Here is a 21,314-nt window from a genome sequence, read left to right on the forward strand (position 1 = left end):
TTCAAGAGATTCTGAAACAATTCCAGCTTCAAATATTTTCCTTGTTGTTCTCATCGGTGTACTCATTCTTGTTTGCCTAGGTATCCCAATTTAAGTTTGAAAATGTTCATGAAAATTCTAAATAGTTTGGCAATGAATATCTTTGTCAATTATAACTTCATGTTTGTCCTACAGAAGTATGCCTTTAGTAATTCCTCTGTTTAACAGGTATTATGCACATTGTAAAAACTCCTGATAATGGATCCTCATATATTTTTTTTTTCTATAAAGCTAGACAGCTTTACTTCATGGCCTTAGTTTTCCTGCATTAATTCATTTGAGATGAAATATATATTGTTTAGTGAAGTGGGATAAATATTGTGGCAGCTAATATATGACTTACAGAAAGTTGTGAGAGAAAAATAAAAGTGTTTATTGTTTTGTGAGGTGGTCAGTTCCATCTCAGTTGACACCTTAGCTTTTTTTTTAAATACCTTTGGTTCTGCCCTAACCCGTTTGGCTCAGTGGATAGAGCATTAGCCTGCGGACTCAAGGGTCCCAGGTTCGATTCCAGTCAAGGGCATGTACCTTGGTTGTGGGCACATCCCCAGTAGGGAGTGTGCAGGAGGCAGCTGATCGATGTTTCTCTCTCATCGATGTTTCTGGCTCTCTATCCTTCTCGCTTCCTCTCTGTAAAAAATCAATACAATATATTTTTAAAAATACCTTTGGTTCTGATATAGTACACACATGATTTTAAGTGGAACACTTCTCATAAACACAAGCTATGCTGATTACAAGTAGTCTTAAATATGACGTGCCTTTTAAAAAAACCTGAGATGCTGTGGATGAAGGTCAGGTTTCTTGTAGCTATTAAAGACATTTTCATTTGTGTATTGAAGGCCATTAATCCCTTTGCTCTTCGCTAAATACCATTCTTTCAATCTATAACCACCCCACATCCTTACAATTTCACGTGGAGTACAGGCCATTTCCTGATGTGACCATTAAAACGAAAACCAGCAGGATGCTTTGATGCAGCAGAACGAATAGTCCCTTTTACTCTATAGCTAGCCCACTGTTAAAAACAGAAAACTTATATGGAAAACTCTATCCGTGTTTTAACTAATCATCTCTGGTTTGAGAGGAAAGAATGATCTGCTCATTGTGATTTGTTGGTTGTTTCTAATCATTTATTTACAAGAGAACCCTGACTCTTTACTGCAAAGGTACACACACACACACACACACACACACACACACACAGAATATGTGGCAGAAAATTTCAACTGTAAGTCACAAATCATTCACACAGTTTCAGACAGAAACACTGGTGTCAGAGATGTGAAATAGAGGGCAACTGTGAGGTGAGATTAAAAGCACCGCCTTCCCCAGGCACTGTGGGAGGAGAAAGTGTCAGCGGAAGTGACCTGAGAGTGTGAACCAAGCCTCTGGAGGGACATTTCAGTGACTTAGCAGGAGCACCGAGAAAGAGAAGTGATCCAGAGAGGAAGTTTGTTTTGTTTGCCCTTTGTTCAAGGTTCTGGCCCATCCCCCCAGTGCACCTGAACAGTGGGAATTAGAAAACAAGTGTGACTTCTGAAAATGCTTTAGAGTCACCCCCTCTCCCAACCAACTCAGCAGTCTCCAGACACTAGGGACTGGAAGCTGATTTCAGCGTCTACGGTATCCAGGCACTTTTCCTGGGGGCGAGGGGAGGGGCACGACCCAATATCCTTAAACAAATAGCCTTCCTCTGGCAGAGCAATCAACTTGGGGCATATTTTGGGGGGTTGTTTAGACCCCTGTCCTCAGCTTGCTGTTCTGAGAGGGGGCGAGGCAGGCATCTGGCTGATCAAGTCCCAGAAGCCAGGAGCCTTGCAGCCTACACCTTTCCGCTGCCCACAGAGAAAACAATGCTTTGCTCAAACTCAGGGATAATTCAAGCAAGGCGAGTAGAAAAGTGTCTCCTTTCACCCACTAGCAGAACACATCCTGAGGAGACGAAGGTCTATTTGTAGACGAAGGCATCCTTCTTGCCTTCTTAGAGCCGACGCCTGGGCCTGCGTTTCTCCCTTGGGGACTCAGGACAGCCCAGGCCGCCCCTCTGTGCAGAGTGAGTCTGAAAAGGACCGAGCGCGTTTGATGGTGTTTTAGGATTACACTAGAAAGGCGTCTGGTGCTAATTTCTTTCTTATAATTGAAACAACAAGCCTCGAAAAACCTTTGAGAATCTAATGGGCTATCTGAGATGAAAGTCTTTAAGAGAAAAATCAAAGATGCTCTAGGGCTGCTGTCACTTTTTCCCCTACAGTGGCGACTCCACTGTCAGCCGCCCCTGGGGTTTCTTTCTGCACATTCTGTTCTGCCTGGGCGCCACCCCAACCTCGCGTCGCTGCAGGTCGGAGCTGTTTCCCCCCATCTAACCAGGGCAGACGGAAAGCTTGAGGGTGGGTGGTGGGGAGGACTCAAAAGCTGCTTCTACCAGCGCAGTAAGTAGGCGGAGCCCGAGGATGCTTTCCGGGATAGAAAGCCCTCGCGCGCAGCCCTGGTACCCCCATTCCCCCGGCGATCTTTGCAAAGTACAGATGCAGCAGCTGCAAAGCCGTGGCTATTAAGACGCCTAGCTCCGCAAAGGGTCAGGTTCCAAGACTTAAAATACTTGAGGGCAGATGGGAGGACAGCATTTTCACCCGGAAGCCCAGTCGTTTGAGGGGGGAGCGCAGAATGAGAAGGGGGAGGCGCCCAGAATCCTCATTTTGCTGAATCTCTCTTTTCAAGTCTCGGCGCCCCCAGACACCGCACCTCTGCGTCCTCATGGTCCCCGGGCAGGCGCGACTCGGCGCAGCCCCCAAGACGGGTTCCTGTGCTCCTGGCGGAAAGACGGGGCGCGCGCGGGGTGGGGGCAGCCCTCTCCGGGAAACTTCGGTCCCCGGTGTTTTTCTGCAAGCCCCGGGGCGGCTCAGCCTGGGCGAGGGTGGCTGCCGGAGGCCAGGCTGGCAAAGGGCAGGGCGCCCGCAGTCAGGCTAAGCGGTGCCCCTCCCTACTGAGGCCTGGCCTGGAGAGCAAGCAGCTCTGGACTCAATTTTAAAGCGAAGAAGCCGGACTCTGAGGCTGTGGCGATGCTCTGGCGGGGGTGGTCGCTGGAGAGAAGGGATGGGGAGAGGCAGCCAGCACCAGGCAGGCCTGCACTGGCCTCAGGTTGATTCCTCAGCCCAGGGCCCTGGACCAGCTGCGTTTGTGTGGAGTGTGCAATTTCATGTTAATTGGTTCGGGGAAGATTTCTCTGTTAAGGTCACATTTGGGCAGAGACTTGGAACAAGTGAGGGAGGGAACCACACAACAATGGGTAATGTTTAGTCCCGGGGCCCTGAGGCAGGAGCACACTTTGTAGGCTGGAGTCAGAATGAAGAGGCGGGTATGGCCAGAACCAAAAGGACCAGGTGGGAAGTGAAGGCCAGAGAGGTGGTGGGTAGGTGAAGACGGGGTCTTGCACACCTGAGGAGGACTTCCGGCTTTACAATGTGGTCCATGGGCTCCCAGAGCAGAGACACGTGTGACTTGGGTTGTAAAGAGTAGCTCTGGCTGTTCTGTTGAAAATAATTGAAGGTGGCAAGTGTGGAGGTTATTGACATAAGGTATGTGGGTAGTGACGGTGATTTGTTCTCGGGCGATTATGTTGGCGGGTGGTGGGGTGGGGTAGAATAGAGCTGATGGAATTTGCTAAAAGACTGGATATGGGAGAATGAGTGGAGTCAAGGATGACTCCAAGGTTTTTAATCAGTGACAGGGAGAATGGAGTTTTCATTTAATAAAATGGGGGAAGACGGAAGCTGCAACAGGTTTTGGAGCCAGGGCAACATCAAGGGTAGGTTTTGTCATGATATACTTGAGGCTGCAGTCAGATACGTGTGCTGGAAGTGCAAGGCTTGAGATACAAATCTTGCTAGTGTCTTGAAGTTCTCCCCTTGAATACTCTAAGCCTTTAGAAGATCTCCATGGGCCCTGCCAGCTTGGCTGAGAGGTTAGAGCATTGGCCGCATACTGAAGGGTCTTGGGTTCGATTCCAGTTGCAGGCTCCATCAATCCCCAGCCAGGCAAGCAGTTGATGTTTCCCACTCTCTCTCTCTTTCTATAAAAATCAATGGAAAAAATATCCTCAGCTGAGAATTAAAAAAAAAATCTCTGAGTGCAAAATATAGGATGATGGAATTCCAAAGCTAAGATAATCTTTATTTTACATACAAGGAAACTGAGATTCAGAGGGGCAAAGAACTTGCCAAACATGAAGTAGTTGATTGTTGCAGAGCTGGAACTAAATTCAAAGATTCCAGGTATTTTACCTACACTATAGAAATAATGCTGTTATTTCTGTTCTATTTCGATGGCCCAGATTTTGATAGACTGTGCAGGTTAGTGAATATTAGTCATGTTCAGTTATAGCAACAGTGGTCCAATAGTGGACAGAGCAGTATCATTCACCATGGAATTTCTTGCCCTCTCTCCATTTCATCCTCTTTTTCTGGGATTTTTAGTTTTATTACTGAAGATTTATTAGCTAATACATAAAATAGTTATAGCAGGGATCCCCTATTGCTTTGGAAGGAAGTATATACATCAGGCAATCTCCAAGCATTGTGAACCTCATCTGTCTTCTTTTGCTCTTCAGACCAACAATAAATTGTTCTTATAAAAAAATGCACAGTTTGATGCTCTGCCGGTATGAGCTATGAACCAGGAGGTCATGGTTTGATTCCAGTCAGGGCACATGCCCGGGTTGTAGGTTCCATTCCCAGTAGGGGGTGTGCAGGAGGCAGCTGATCAATGATTCTCTCTCATCATTGATGTTTCTATCTCTCCCTCTCCTACTTCCTCTCTGAAATCAATAAAAATGTAAATAAAAATTAAAAATTGCGCAGTTTGAGAAACCACTTGAAATTTTCTTCCCCTTAACATACTCGCCTTTCAAATAAGCAAGCTGAATTTAACTGCCTGGTTTTCCATTTCAATGAACTAGTTGAGTAAATCAGGCTTTCTAGCTCAAGAATTCACATTGTGCTCTTTCTCCTAGAAAAGGGGAGGCTGGCATTCCAGCATGGAGAGCAATCTGATGATGGCCAGGCACTGCTCTCATCTTCGTAGGACGAGCTGTCACTCCAGCAACATGGAGTCTGGAGCTCTGTCTGTTGTAGCAGTCCCCTTCTCCCAAGACAGGCATGCAGGACATGGATTTGAAGCATGAGGCTAACGGACCATGAAATAAAATCAGCTGTTTCCATCTAGAGCAGCAATTTTCAACTGGTGTGCCAGAAGAATTTTTAAAACAGGCAATACCTGACTATTGACTCAAGGGCACTGATCTCTTTTCCCTTAGATTGTCAAGTAAAAAACGACAACAGTCAACACAACAATAGCTGTCCAATGTGAATGCCCTGTCTTGAACCATCAATATATAGGTCATATAATAGAGTTCCATCTTATTGGTCATGTTGTCTAATAAGATTGCATCTGATTGGTTAATTCTTGGTACCAGAAATCCTTATATAGAAGTGTAGGCACCTGATTTTTTAAAAAGTCATTTTGGAGCAAAAAGGATAGGTAATTACTATTATTATGATTTTTTTGTAAATCAATCAAAATTACACCTATTTTTTTGTCAGATCGGCAAAAACTATTTTTTTTTGGTGTGCTGCAGAATATTATTAATTAGTTTTCATGTGCCATGACATTAAAAATGTTGAAAATTGCTGTTCTAGATCAATCAGATTCTTGATCATTACCCCTGAAGAATAAAAGAAGATCTTTGCAGCCAGGAATTACTTGATTGTGAAGCATCAGAATAAGAAAATCGCTTTGAAAACCTGAATAACCATGTGGAGATTAAGCAGCCCAAGTGTGTCATCATCTCCATGGCACATTACACTGTCAGCATATTCACTTTTCATCTATGTGACCAAGCTTGTTTTCTCCTCCGTCCCCATCCTACTATCCATATGGGGACAAATTCCCCATCTGTTCATTCCTTTCATTCTTCACAGTTGAGTTTGTAATTTCAATGATTATAAAAGGTTGATAGTGTTTCACCGTTTCTTATAATGCTGAGAGCTAGGATATCATGCATCCCACATATTTTCCAGGTAAAATAAGAGCACAGTTTATGACAACTGGTTTCCCTCAATTGAGATGTCATTTCCCCTTTAATGTCTCAAGGACAATTTCCCATGGCCAAGCTAACGTCCTATTTTGGATTCTAGGCACCCAAATCTCATGCCTCGATTATTATAGTAGTTTCCTAACTGGTCCTTTTGTCCTAAATTCCTCCTGTCCAACCTATACTCAACATAGTAGCAAGAGTGATTTTTTTCTCAATATATCTGCACTACTCTTTTACTCTCCAAAGCTTTACACTTACTGTGGCTTACAAGGGCCTCCTTGATCAGATTCTACCTCTTTCTGACCCCAGCCTCCTCCAGCCCATTCTGTTCCCACCACCCTAGCCTTGTGATTCCACAAACATGTCAAACAAGAGTTTGTTTTAGAGCCTTTACACTTGCTGTTCTTTCCACCTGGAATGGTTCTCTTATATACAGGCAGTCCTCGGGTTACGTTGGACTCGAGGTACGTTGTTTTGTGGTTACATCGCCATCTCCCATTTATTTATGAAAAAAAAAAGTTCTGTCATTTTGACGTATGTACATATGTGCTTTATGTTTTTTATTACTTATTTACCACAAATAAAGGTCAGGGATTATTCTCTTTTAAAATTTTTTTACGTTTCACTTCATTACTGCTGTGTCTGTGCTCCATGTGAGTGACGTAGGTGCTTATGTAGGTGGGTTCCCACTCACAGTGAAAATCGTGTAATGTCGCGCCGTAGGAACGGATCTCCGACGTAACCCGAGGACCTACTGTATATCTGCATATCTCTCATAGATATCTGAAGGCTTCCTTCTTTAGTTCTGGAATGATTCCTGCACCTTCTGATCCTCCCTTGGTCTCTTGGATTGTTTTCAGTTTTGAATGTTTTTCTCAAGCCTATTTCGCCTACGTCATGACCTTTGCTGCTGATATTTATGTTGCCCAATGCCAATTTTTAAACAAAAACAACCTCACCACAGGTTGCTTACACTGACTCAAATTTAAGTGGGAAGAGTCAAATATCAATTCATTTGGTTCTAGAGCTGACCTGGCTCCTGCATGAGCTGGATGCTCAACAAGCATCTGTTGATTATGATTTGGTGGCCTGGTCTTCAAGAAAGGACAAAGTATACTACTACCACTAAAGATTATTATTGTCAACTCATTACGTTTATTTTCATAATCTAAATTGTTTGGGGCTGTAGTATTATGGTTTTGAAGCTATTGAAGCAAGCAACTGGAGTAAATGGTTTATGGTACCCATAGACAGGGGGGAGCTGTTTGCAGAAAGATGGTGCAAATGAAAAATGACAAGTGTCCATAGTGTCCATGTTATACATAGTCATGGTGATGAATTTGAAATAAAGTGGGAAACATTTACAATATACTAGAGGCCTGGTGCACGAAATTCAAGCACGGGGGCGGGGGAGGAGTCCCTCAGCCCAGCCTGTGCCCTCTCACAATCTGGGACCCCTCGGGTAGGGTCCCTAGGCCTGGCCAGTGATCAGGGCCTATCGGGGCTTTCCTTCCCCTGGCTGCTGGCAGCTGGCCCTGCCTCCTCCCCCACCCCGCCCCACCGCTACCACTGCTTGCCATCTGTGTGGCGCTATCTCCCCCACCCCCACCACGGGTCACCTCCCTCTGTGGGTGATAGGCATGGGGTGCGATTGCTTGGCTGGCCTAGGCCTCCCTCTGCAGGGCGATCGCTGGCTGCCCCACACATCCACCACAGTGTCGCTGGCCGGTGGCTTGGGCCTCCCTCTGCAGGGTGATCGTGGGGCAATGCGGGGCCCCCCCGACCAATCGCATCACACCTGCCTTGGCTGGCCTGGTGCCAGTGGGTGTTATAGCTTGGTCTTCCAGATGGTTGTTCTACTATTTGGTCATTCGGTCGATTTGCATATTATGCTTTTATTATTATAGATGGGTTACTAAATGATATTTTCAGAATGGTCCCAGCCAAATTTGTGCATATAAAAAGTTGGAGATATGCTAAAGTATAATTATTATCTAAGATAGTGAGGATATTGGTGAATATTCTACAATGCCAGTATTCAACAATGAATATTTGTTACACTTAGAATTTTAAAATTAAAATATATTTTCTTTTTAAAATGTCCTACCAATGCATGATTTTCCTCTCATGTAGATAAATCATTTCTCTGAACTTATATTGTGCTTCCTAGGTTGTTGTGGTTGTCTGCCAAGATTTGGTGGAAGAACCAAAGGTCTTCGAAACCAAGGGTCTGTCTGACCATTGTCATGCAAAAGGATGGAAATGGAAACAAGTATCAAGTTTTCAGAGAATGTTAATGTGGGTAAGGCACAAGTCTTTAACATTATTAATTACTAGAGGCCTGACTTGCACAAAATTCGTGCAAGAGTAGGCCTCCTCCCCCACCCACCACGTGCCCAGCTGTCTGCACTGGCTTTCCTCTGGCACCTGGGACCCGGGCTTTCCTCCCAGCCTCGGCTTGGTCCCGAAGGTCACCCGGAAGGACGTCCACTCTAATTAGCACATTATGCTTTTCTTATTATAGATTCTCATTCTTTTACAAGTCTTTCTTCTCTCTTCAGTAAGAGTTCACTTCTTTCCACCAAATGCAAGGAAGAGGTAGATACTTTGAAAGATCTCTTTCACTTTTTCTTTCTCAGCATTATTTTTTCCATCCTTTAATGAGAATATTGAAATATATGTGTCTTCCTGGGAATGAAAAGCAAATTCCTCACAAATAATGTAAGGGAAAGCAGTTTTTTAATTGTCAATAAGAAAGCAACAAACTTTATAAACATTGGTGGCTATTTCATGGGTGGCTGATGAAGAATGGAGCTGGATATCTGCTTTCCAGATGATTTGATTCTATTTATAATGCTCATTGTAAATGTCAAAGGAATGAACTCAATGGGGTAGACATGTTCACAGGCACATGGTCACTATTACCGCGAGCTGGACAATAATGCCCAGCAAAGAAAATTGCACCTCAAGCTATGATAGTAACAGATTATAGTGGATGTGTTGTGGAAGCGACATATCCAAATTTCTCCAAACTTCTAATGTATTATGTTCAAGGCATGCTTTATTAGAACTGTCCAAATCTGTCTAATTGCTGATGCTTAGAAATAATTTAATCATCTAACTCAATTAAAATAACTTAATCACTTTAACTCAATTGAAATACTTTGGTTGTTAGAATTGCCGGGGTGCAAATTGTTGGTCAAAGATGATAGGCAGATACATGTTGCTGTACCCAAGAGAATCAGTTATGTATTATAGGTGACTAACTAGTAGAAGAAACATTCATTTATTTGCTCATTGCCTTTTTAAGAGTCTGAGAAATGGAAAAATAAAGACATGGAGTATCTCAAGCACTGGTTAGACTCTTAATACTATATTCTATTCAGTGAAGAGAATTCCAGAAAATACAGATACAGTCAGGCACAGGATAATGGCAACTAGACTATAGCTCAGAGAACTGATGTTGAACATGAAGTTTTTTCCAGTTATAAAGCAGTGAGTTTTAAGTTAACACTATCAGAAGTTAATTCTTATATAAACTAAAAAATTAATAATAGGGACTGGATTCACTCCAGAGGTGAACAAATACAGAATACATATTTGTTATCCTATATAATGAAAGCCTAATATGCTAAGTGTCCGGTCATCCATTCAATCAAAGTGTAATATGCTAATGATATGCTAAGGCCTTTCAACTACTCGCTATGAAGTGCACTGACCACCAGGGGTCAGATAGTCGATCAGTCGACCAGTCACTATGACGTGCACTCACTACCAGGAGGTAGATGCTTCAACTGGTAGGTTAGCCTGCTGCTGGGGTCTGGCCTATCAGGGCTGAGTGAGACAGGCCGGACATGCCCTGGAGCCTTCCCGCAGCCCCTCCCCCAGGCGGGCTGGCTGGACCCCACCGTGCACCAATTCGTGCACTGGTCCTCTAGTATTTTCTAGTAGAAAAGGTGTGGGTCTGACAAGAGAAAGGCCCAAGTTCTAATCTTTATGTCCAAACTTCTGCAAAAAATGGCAGTGAAAGTAATTCCTATACATATGCTTCTTAGGAAGATACAATGATTTATTACAGGCAAAGTGCTTGGTCTGTAGCAAAATGAACAGCTGTTATTATTGCGATGAGCTATTTGGGTTTAAGCATTCACTTCTCTGAAGGTCCATTCTGGGAAGAGGGAATATGGATTTATGTGACTCCTCAGAACTTGCACATTGGGTAAAAGTTATAGGTGGTCAGATTTTGGACAGTAGAAAGTAGGCTTTGCAAATAGTAAAGGCTGTTTGGTGGGTGCCCTATAACAAACAAAATTTCTGTCACTGTAGATACTCCTTTTCAGGCATGAAAAAGGGGTTTAATAGCAGAAGCTCTTTCAACCTTCAGGAGCCTATGACTTCAAGTAGCAAAATTGAGTTTAATGTAAAGGTATCTAACTGTTTTACTTCTTGGTTTGCTATAGATTAATTTTTTTGTGTGTTTCTCTCATAGACATGACAATTCAATATATGCTACTATTTTAATTAATATATTTAAAATTAATAATAATGGCAAGGAGAATTTGCCATTTATAAGGCACCTACTGTTTGTCAGACATTGCTGTTCAGACATTTGTAATTTTATTTAGGCCACTCAGGAGTCCAGCTGAGGATCAGCTAGGCAACTTTGATCAGAAAAAAATCTGAAGAAGAGGACAGACAGCTTCCTCTTTTTTTAAAAAAAAATAGATATTCACCCAATCTATGATTTTCTGGAGGAGATTATGAACAATTAAAATTGAGGGTATTCAGAATCCACAATGTGTGCTGATATTTTATCCTATTCACTAAAGTTCATTTACGAGATGAGAACCAATTAGACAAGGATGCTAATTTCATTGGCATCTCTTTTAGCTGTCATGGCTTACTCTCTTCTGAATGTGAGAATTCCAAAAGATACAGCCTATGATATTTGCAATCAACCTCTGACTTGTGATCCTATAATCTCAATGCAGAATCAGGAATTTCCTGTCTTTGCCTTCTGGAGATAATACTGTCACTTGAGTTCTTGGATTCATGATTCTGTGCTCTCCTCCTCTCTAATTCCCCCATCTGCCTGCAACCCCTACCCCAAACAAGACCATAGGCATGGGGGCCTATATAAGTGGTCTAACTTTCCACTTAGGTCTTAAGAACAATTACTCTCCCCTTAAATATTACACACACACACACACACACACACACACACACACACACACAGGGTTTTTGATCTAATTTATTGTTAGTTTTTGTCTTCCAACTATGTTCTAAGACAAAAATGCTAACCAGATCAACAGAAATGATTTAAGGATAATTGCCTTAAATTAATCATTTATTGAAAAGACAATGTGATAACTTCAAAATACTTCAAATAAGAAGTTAAAGAAAACTCTGAAAATCTTGTGTTGTGGTATTAAGAACAATCAATATGGATTTGAGGATTTAAATTTTTCTTCATAGGCTTAACACAAAACTATTTTTCTCTGTTATTCTCTATATTGTTTTAAATTATTTGCATCAAGAAACTTTTATGCCCCAGAATTGTGTAAATGGATTATTGGGTGTCTAAGCAGTGTACACTGATGAAGAAATGTATGTTCATATGAGTTCATATATATTGATATTATATTCTGGTAAACTCATGGTAATTGCAATCTATATTAAAATAATCTCGAAGGAAATTAATGTTCTAATTAATTTCTTATCTTCAAAGGAACTACATTCTGCACCTATAACTTTGATCCAATTTAAAATCCAACACTTTCAACAAATGTTCTTTTTTTAATCCTCACCAGAGGATATGTTTTATAGATTTGAGAGAGAGAAGATGGGGGCGGGGGCGGGAGAGAGAGAGAGAGAGAGAGAGAGAGAGAGAGAGAGAGAGAGAGAGAGAAATATCACTTGTTTCCCATAGACACCCTGACTGGGGATCAAATCTGAGACCTAGGTATGTGCCCTGACTGAGAATCAAACCCACAGTCTTTTGGTGAATGGGATAATGGTCCAACTAATTGAGCCACCTGGCCAGGGCTCAACAGATGGTTTGGATCAGCTTCTATGTGCTTGTTGCAGTTCAAGGCATGTTCACTGATGTTATGTCATTGAGTGACGTCGAAGCCCTTTGAAGAGTGAGTTAACACCCACCACTATTTTACAGATAAGGAAGTGGAAGCTTTCTTAGAGAGTTTGGGATGCTGTAAAAGACTGGTGGTTTATTAACAACATACATTTATTTCTCATAGTTCTGAAGGCTGGAAGTCCAAGATCAAGGCACCGTGATTCAGTGACTGGTCAGAACCCACTTCTTGGTTCATAGATGGCTATCCTCTCAATGTTTTTACATTGTGGAAGGGGCAAGGGAGCTCTCTGGGGTCTCTTTTTTAAGGGCACTAATCCCATACATGGGGACCCCACCTTCTAAAGGCCAAAGTCCAAATACCATCACATTTGGCACTGAGATTTAATATATGAATTTGAAGATGACAAATATTCAATCTATAGCAGAAGCTTAGAGGAATAGTAAAATGGACCTAACACACATATTTTTACTATCTGATTCTTGGAACTTGAACTCAAATCCAGTGCTTTTGCCAAAGCTCTACATGTCTAAGGGTAGAAGAGTCCTGGAAGTGGACAAATCTTGTATATTTAAAGAAATAATTCACTTAAAATAGATTCCATTTCCCTTTGAGAAAGTTACATAAACCACTAGGGAAAAAATAACTTGGGCCAAACTGGAACAACCAACCTATTTGTTGTGGAAACAAATATCCCAATGTTTTAATACACTGACTGGCAATAGAAGGCAGTGTGCCCGAAATAACTTTCCTTTTCCACTGCATATTAAAGTTACCATGAGAAAAGTGTTTGCCACATTTTTGTACACTGCAAGCTGTTGTGATAGAAGAAATCATTTATTTTTTATCTGGATGATTTATTCTTCTCATGATTCAAACAGTGCCATTGTATGATTTTTAACATGTGAAGAGAGTTGTAAGCATATTAGATGAAAGATTTGTGGCATGACTATTTCTTTCAATCTGAAAAGAAAGAAGGGAACACAGCAGACACTCCTTATAAATTGAGAGGGCCACAATGGATGGATTTGAGGGGCAGTGTAGTTATAAGGGGTTAAGAGTACATGTTTTAGAGTGGAAAGTCTGGGTTAAATCCCATCTCTATTATTTACTCTAGTGACCCAGAGAAAGTTGTGTGTGTTTTTAATGTTCTGTGCTTCAATTTCCTTATATTTGAAACTTGAGAACTAATTAGCTTTGGTATTTCTCACAATATTTAAAGTGAAATGGCATCTGAAGGCAGTCTACTGGAAATGTAGATTATATTTTTCAAAGGCTTAATGTCATGATAGCCAGAGGCTGATTGTAGTCAGAGAAAAGGTATTCTAATTTCCTAAACACTTGGAGGCTTGTGCTTAGTTTTAGCTATAGTCTCTGTCACTGAACATATTTGGAAACATGAATTTCAAATTTGCTTCCTCTTTAAACAGTAGTATAACAATTGGCATTGACAACATAATTAGTGGACTCCAGAAGAAAAGATCATTGTATCCCCAGGCCCAAGTCTACAATACATATTTAAGTTATTGAATCAATCAAGCAATTTGATACATTTATAAATGTCCACATGGCTTATCAAAGGTATGTTGTTCTATTATATTGCAAGAAGGAAAAACAGTGGAAGTGTTATTTGATTCTTTCCTTCTTGGCAAAAAAAGTGAGATGGTTGAAAATGAAGTTGGGAGCTGAAGGGACAAGTCTCTTGTGCTGGCCTTGTGTCTGGAGGGGTGTTGCTGATGGATTCTATTATTTTAAACAATGTGCCCTACTAAAACGGATTTCTAAACTCTGACAACTCAGAGGCCAGCACCGGTAAATGAGCTGATTTTAGTAGTAGACAGAGGAATATTTCTACAGTAGTGGCTATCTATTTGTAGGTACTTAAGCTTACCATATAGATCCAGCCTCTGTTTCCCTTTCAGAGAACAGCTCCCAGACTCTTCTGTGGGGAAATGCTGCTGCATCACTGGGGTTAGTCTTAGTGGGACCATCATTCAAAGTGCTTCTTCCTTTGCTGGCCCAGGTGTCAGGCCAATGCAGTTCTGTTTCAGAACTTCCACAGAAGTGATTCCGAGGGTTGAGTTCAGTGAGCCTTGTGGCTGCATGCCACTTCCTGCTACCTCAGTTCCTGGGGTGTCCCAGTTGGTCTTTCCCAGCACCCGCCTCTTTGAGTCTTCCTCCCATCCTGAGAGCTATTCTGTATCCTTCCAATATTCTCTTTTTAATTTTTTAATTTTACATAACTAGAGTAAGTTTTTGCTGATGATATTTAAAAATCCTGTTTCACCTTGGTTGTCATGGATATTATTGCTTCATTAAAAATTAGTATTTTTACATAAAACATAAATACAAGTGATATGCAGATATCAAATGATTAAAGGATGGGGGAAATCATTACAAATATTGACATTCACAATGAGCTTCCTGGTTACATTTAGAAATTAAAATAGGTATTTTGAAAAGTCATTTAGGAGAGTATCCAGGATTATATTACTAGGATGATCCTATTGATAAGAAAAAAAATAAGAACTTGGAACAAATAATGTATTAATTAATAAATTATTAATAGTTTTCAAGGTCTAGAACAGATATAATATGAAGGACCTGTATTATTTCCTTGGTGAAGATCAGGCCTTTAAATGAAAAACAACAACATTTAAAGTGCGAATATCAGATAATCTGTTTTTCTTTTTATAAGTGAGGTATTTTACTTATTTTTGATGTTATTTTCCCAATTAGTAAAACACCTAACATGCAAATCTCCATCAATCATATCAAGAATCTGCATCTGCGCTGGAGGCCCTCACTAGATAGCTCAGTTGTTGGTTATAGCACCGCCCTAATACGCCAAGGTGTGGGGTGGATCCCCAGTCAGGGCACATACAAGAATCACCAATGAATGCATAAATAAGTGGAATAGCAAATTAATGTTTCTCTCCCCCCTCCTCCTTTCTCTCTCTCTCAAATCAATTTTTAAAAAAGAATCTGTGCTGCAGGTGTGTGTGTGTGTGTGTGTGTGTGTGTAAATCAGAACTACACATCTGAGCCTGGATATCTCGTTAGTACATGTACTGTTATTTCAGTCTTATTTCTTCTGGACATTGTTATAAACCCCATGCGGTTCTTTGTGTCCCAACTCCAAGGAACAAGTTATGGCTCCTTTATATGTCCCTCTTACCTTGAGGATCTCTGAGTTCTGATTTAGGATGGAAATACCTGGAGATTGAAGACTTCTATCCCACCAATTTTACCTTTTTATCTGATGCCTTTTTTAAATTCCAAAACTATAATTTTGAAATTTTGGGATGAAGGTTAGGCTAAGTAAAGATTTTGACACCTGAAAATGTTTTCAGTTGGTTGTGTTTCCCCAGAATTCACTCTCAGGGAAATACTGATAAGAAATGCAGGTTGTCTACAATCTCCCAAATAATGTACTCTTAGGAAAGAAGGAGCCAGATAGTGAAGATTTCCCTTTGAAATGACATTACACCAGGCAATCAACTGTTTCCAATATGACCTTTATTGAGCAAGTACTGCTGTGACGTTTAGCATCAATCAGCGAAAGGTTGCAAACTGTGCATGTCAACAAGGTTCTCCCATGAAAGAAAGTCCATTTTAAATGCACCAGTGAGGTAAACTTAATTATTCATATATAGCTTTCTTAAGGCTAAGAGAGTTCTGTGTTTCATTTATTTTTGGCTCAGTTTGTTCTTTGCATTATACATCTCAAGACATCCCCCTTGTGAATGCCCCCCTTCCAGCAGTTTAGTAAATTGGCCAATTCCCCAGGTACATACAATATCATGCATTTGAACCCCCCAAAGACTGAGGAGGGAGCATCCTGAGCTTGCATGCAGTTCCCTCATATTGCACAATGTAAAATACAATGTCTGGAACCCCCATGGGAGAACCCGTTCTATTTTGAAGCTGTCATTAACATGCATTTTGAAATTGTCATATGGCTTAACCTTTTGAATAGACTAAAATTATTAGTCACCCTGGGAGACTTCCTTTACTATGGCGTGTGAAGTGACCTTCTCTACCTTTTTAGTAGACACTAATTTCTCCTCAAAGGTCTCCTCATGCTCTTCTACCTTTTGAGTGACAGTGACAGATTTAGTGATATACTTGGTAGCACCATCTCCCCCTTCACTGGTGATTTTTTCTATCGTTTTGGTCACCATCACTTTTTCCTCACTTTTATCACCCCCCTTCTTTTCATCTGCTGGACTTAAGTCTAGGCCATTGGTGACAACACCTTTCTCCTCTTCTCCCCCACTACCTTTCTCTTTCGTTTCCTGCTCTTCCTCCTCCTTTCCTTCCACCTCCCCATTGATGGCTATGTCTTCCTTTGTGGATTCCTTTGAGCCTTGATCACTGCCTTCCTCCTTGCTCCCTCCTTCCACTTCTACTTTCTTCTGCTGCCCAGGTTTCTCCTCCTCTTTGGCACCTTTCTCCACGCTCACCTTTACTGATTTGGTGATGGTCACCACCTCCTGCATGGCTTCTTCCTTCACCGGGGAAGCAGCTTTCTTCTTCTCTACCACATCTTTCAGCTTCTCCTCCTTTTTCTCTATCTTCTCCTCCTTTTTCTCTATCTTCTCCTCCTTTTTCTCTACCTTCTCCTCCTTTTTCTCTACCTTCTCCTCCTTAGGAGATTCCTTTGCTGCTTCTTTCTTTCCTTCCTCTACTTTCCCTTCTTCCCCTTTCTGCTCATCTTTCCCAGCTCCAGCTAATGCTTTTGGCTTCACCTCCTCCACTGGCGATTTTGGCATGGGGGACTTGGCCTTCTCCTGCTTTTCCACCTTGGCTTCTGCCACCAGCTCCACCTTGGTGACTACTTCTTCCTTCTTTTCTTTGGTTTTCTTTTCTTCCTTCGTTTCAACTTCCTCTCCTTCACCTTCTGCCTCTGTCTCTCCTTCTTCTTCCTGCTCATCTTCTTCTTTTTCACTAGAACCTTCCTTCTCGGACCCCCCTTCTTCAGCTTGGTCTGACTTAGCACCCTCATCTTCCTCCTCCTCCTCCTCCTCCTCCTTGTCTCCTTCCTCCTCTCCTTTAAGTTCAGGTGCGGTAGCTTTCACTGGAGACTTTTTGGTTGCTACCACTTCGTCAGCTTCTTGTTGCTCTTCCTTTTCCTCCACCTCTTCTTCCTCCTTCTCTTTCATGGAAACTGCTATTTCCTCTGCAATGGCGGTCAGGGCCTCTTCCATTTCTGACTTCTCATCTTCCACTTTGGTTTCTTCGATGATCTCCTCGACAAATTTGTGTTGGACCTTTAGCTTGGGAGCCTCCACCTTAGTTTTCTGAATCTTACTGGATATTGTGATGGAGGGCTGTCGGTGTGTATACAGTGGTCCAGTGATGCTTCCTGAAAATGTGCTAAATCTGGTCTCTTCACCTTCCAGCAGTTTTCTAAGGAGATAATCAAAGAAGACAAGACATAATTAAAATCTCATTGGGCCTTCTGAGCTTCATTACATAATGGGGAATGCAGTAGATACCTCTGAGTAAGAATAATCACATAAATAAAGGATTCCATCAAGTCGGTGTAATACCTGCTATCATTTCATTGGTATATTTTGTCATGTTCAGTAACAGATACTCATGGGCCATTAGCCAATCCCCTGCTGCAGTAACTAATCACTCCCAATGGCCTACTAATAAGACCCAGCCACCAAGTCCCCCGAGCTACATCAGTCCATTTGGTGCAACATGAATATGTTGAAAAGCTCTGTAGTGGGCAAAAAAATCTTAGTGATCTTCCTTAGCATTGGAACTTTCAGGATGTATACTAAATATCTTTCAGAAAATATAATGTTAAAAATGTATTTGGCATATATCAGAACTCAGGCTATATCTATCTATCTATCTATCTATCTATCTATCTATCTCTATCTATCTATCTCTATCTATCTCTATCTCTACCTTATCTATCTATAGCTAAGTGCTAATTTGGGTGCATTAAGTTATAAATTGAGCTGCAATTTTAATCATAAAGTGTTTTTCAATGTAATTATTCTGCTTTTCTGCAAAATAAGATAACTCTGTGGGTTCACTTTATTCTTATAAAATTATAATGACCTTATTGGTAATAGAAACACTGTTGAGTCAATTATTTTCTCCTGTGAACTTAATCAACACCAAGGCAATGTTAGTTAGTAGACCTATAATCTCTTCTCTTTCTCTGGCTGTATTTCTACATGTATAGATGTAAATTTATTTATATCATGACATATCTATAAATTTATATCTTGAGATCTAAATATATGTAGATATATCATACATGACCTATATGTAGACATACAATCTATATTATACAGCCTAAGATAAAATAAAAATACATCTAAATTATCTATATAGCTATATATATATACTCATATATATTCTAATATATCAATCTATACCTATTCTCAGCCAGATGATGGCAATAGTAAGCTGTAACAGAGAAACAGACACATTGAATGTGTTGGTGTTTGTCCTTGACACTGTAAAACTGAGAAGCTGAAACCACTAGAAAAATATTAAATACTAAAACTACTAAATATTAAATACTAACATGTTTTTGCTTTAAACATTCGGAAAACACTTTTCATTAAAATAAAAAGTTGAAGCATAAGCATTGAAATTAATCTGAACTCCTCCCAAGCCCCCTCCTGTAATTCATATAAATTTCAATTAATGCTTACTCCTTTAAAGCTGTATAAAAAGTGGAAAATTCACATTTGCAATTCTTTAGAATAATTTCTTTTTTAATTAGAAAGGCAAACAGGCACTGATTTAAGACGCCTGAAACCTGCTTGCTTTACTGAAGTGGAGAAGGTTGGGTCAAAACAGCCTCCGCAGTGCGGTACTTGGGTCACGTCCGCAGTGAACACCCTACCTGTACGCAGCGATCTCAATATCCAGAGCCATCTTGACGTTGAGGAGATCCTGGTATTCTCGCAAATGACGGGCCATTTCCCACTTTGTGCCCCGAAGCTCGTTTTCCAACTGCTGGATGGTGTCCTGAAACAGACACAGTCTCCCCATGACTCACCCCTCCAAAGGGCAATTTCTTTCGCAAACCACTTGCTACCCCTCCCCCTCCCCCTCCATCCTGCGCTCCTCTGACTCCCTCCAGCTCTGCACCCTTCTCGGATATTGCTCCCAGCCCCCTCCCACCGTTAACAAAATTTAAGGATTCTCAAATACACAAACCCAATAGGACCAGTAAGACATTTCCTGAGCACATCATTCACTGAGCCCAGTGGATCTAGAATACGTCTTGGCAGGGAATAAACATGCATTGGGAAACCCCACCCCTGACCTGGCCCTTCCCATCTGAGCCATTTGGGCTGAAGCTGATTTTCAGAGTTCCACCGATCGCGCTGGGAAAGCAGAGAACACATGCGTTTCTGCAGAAGTTATCTTAAAGTTGCTGCTTTGTCAAATACCCGAATGCATTCCCCCTATTTTAAATGTGCAAGCATGCAAAAACTAGAACTGCCCAGGACAAGAAGCACGTTTTGAAAAGAGGCCAGTGCTCTTAGAAGCTGGGGATGGTGGGCGGGGTGGAGTGTGGAAGTGGTGGGTAGGGGCGCGGACGCTTTGCGCCTCTAACTTGGGTGTGCGTCGCGCGCGCGAGCGCTGGCCAGCAGTCACCAGGGAGCGGGCGGAGAGCGCGTGGGGGCGCGTGCCCGAGTGTCGGGGGCGCGCGGCGCTGGCGCTGGCGCAGGCTGGCCGCGCAGCCGCGGTTCCTACCTGGTAGCTGCTGAGGTCGTGGTTGTGGCGCTCCTCGATGTCGCTGAGCTGCCGCTCCAGGGACTCCTTGGTGCCACGCACCGACTCGAGCTCGATGCTCTTGGACTGCAGCTGGCGCCGGTATTCGGCAATCTCTTCCTTGGCGGAGCGGATGGCCTCCTTGTTCTGCTCGGCCGCCTCGGTGAGCTTGGCGTAGCGACACTTAAACCACTCTTCCGCCTGGTGCATGTTCTGATCGGAGTGGCACTCGAGCTGGGAGCGGATTTCCTTCAGCGCCGACGAGATGTCTGTCTTCAGGTAGTCTTTGCGCTCCACGGTGATGTGTGACGCCTGGATCTGGGCCAGCAGGTCGGCCACTTCTTCCTCGTGATTGCTCCGCAGGAAGGCCACCTCGTCCTGCAGCGACTGCACCTTCTTGTCCAGCTCCACCTTCACCAGCGACGCCTCCTCGATGTCTTTGCGCAGCGCTCGGATGGCCGCCTCGGTGTCGTCGCGCAGCCGCGCTTCCTCCTCGAAGCGCTCCTTGAGCCGGTGGATGTCTTCCTCCAGGTGGTCCGAGTCCAGCTGCACCTGAGCCTTCTCGTGATTCACCATCTCGAGTGTGGCCCGCAGCTCACGGATCTCCTGGTCGTAGGCGTCGCCCAGCTGGGCGTGCGAAGCCTGCTTCTGCCGCAGCGCCTGGATCTCCGCCTCGATTTCCTTGTTCTGCTGCTCCAGGTAGTGCACCTTCTCGATGTAGCCCGCGAAGCGGTCGTTCAGCCCCTGCAGCTGCTCCTTCTCGTTGGAGCGGGACAGCTTGTAGTCGCCGCCCGTCGCGGAGACGCCGTTGAGCAGGGACGAGGATTGGCTGAAGTCGAGGCTGCTCTCGGCGGAGCTGAGCATGGCAGAGCTGTAGGTGAGGCGCGGCCCCAGCGCGCTGCGCTTGTAGGAGGAGGACACGGTGCTGGGCGAGCTCCGGGACCATGACTGCGAGCGGAAGCCGCTGGACGGGGAGCCGCTGAGGCGGCTGAAGCCGGAGCGGGTCTCGGTTACCCGCCGGTAGGCGGACGGGTTGCCCAGCGAGTCCAAAGTGTAGCTCATCTTGGAGGCCTCCGGGTGTGTGGCTGTCACCGCGTTCTGCCGGCCTCGTCGCAGCCCATTTATAGCCGCGGCAGCGGGTCCCGGGCTAGGGCCCCGCCCCGCGGAGGCGGCGGCCGAGGAGGCGGGGACTGCGGGCACCCGGCCGGGGTGGGAGGGTAGGGGTGGGGGGGAAGGGTGTAAAGACAGCCCAGCCGTGATTCAGCGCCGGCTCCCGGCTCCACGTGGGCCCGTGCCGCACCGGACCCCGACTGCCCCTCTGGCCCTGTCCC

General features: G+C 43.2%; 1 protein-coding gene across 1 annotated transcript; it reads right to left on the bottom strand.

The window, feature by feature from the left end:
* Nucleotides 1-16,214: 16,214 nt before the first annotated feature.
* On the bottom strand, nucleotides 16,215-21,045 carry NEFM (neurofilament medium chain). Its single transcript, XM_008151465.3, has 3 exons — nucleotides 19,966-21,045; nucleotides 19,106-19,230; nucleotides 16,215-17,637 (listed from the first exon to the last, which is right to left on the bottom strand). Exons 1-3 carry the CDS (start codon nucleotides 21,043-21,045, stop codon nucleotides 16,215-16,217), a joined length of 2,628 nt encoding a protein of 875 aa, XP_008149687.2.
* Between the last annotated feature and the right edge of the window lie 269 nt (nucleotides 21,046-21,314).

The sequence above is a fragment of the Eptesicus fuscus genome, chromosome 6 (genome assembly GCF_027574615.1).
Source record: "Eptesicus fuscus isolate TK198812 chromosome 6, DD_ASM_mEF_20220401, whole genome shotgun sequence".
Taxonomy (NCBI): domain Eukaryota; kingdom Metazoa; phylum Chordata; class Mammalia; order Chiroptera; family Vespertilionidae; genus Eptesicus; species Eptesicus fuscus.

Excerpts from the sequence above, each read along its gene's own strand:
- NEFM (XM_008151465.3), bottom strand. The coding sequence starts at position 21,045 with ATGAGCTACACTTTGGACTCGCTGGGCAACCCGTCCGCCTACCGGCGG. Across the intron at positions 19,231-19,965 it reads ACGACCTCAGCAGCTACCAG|GACACCATCCAGCAGTTGGA; the intron begins GTAGGAACCGCG and ends TGTCTGTTTCAG. Across the intron at positions 17,638-19,105 it reads ATTGAGATCGCTGCGTACAG|AAAACTGCTGGAAGGTGAAG; the intron begins GTAGGGTGTTCA and ends TTATCTCCTTAG.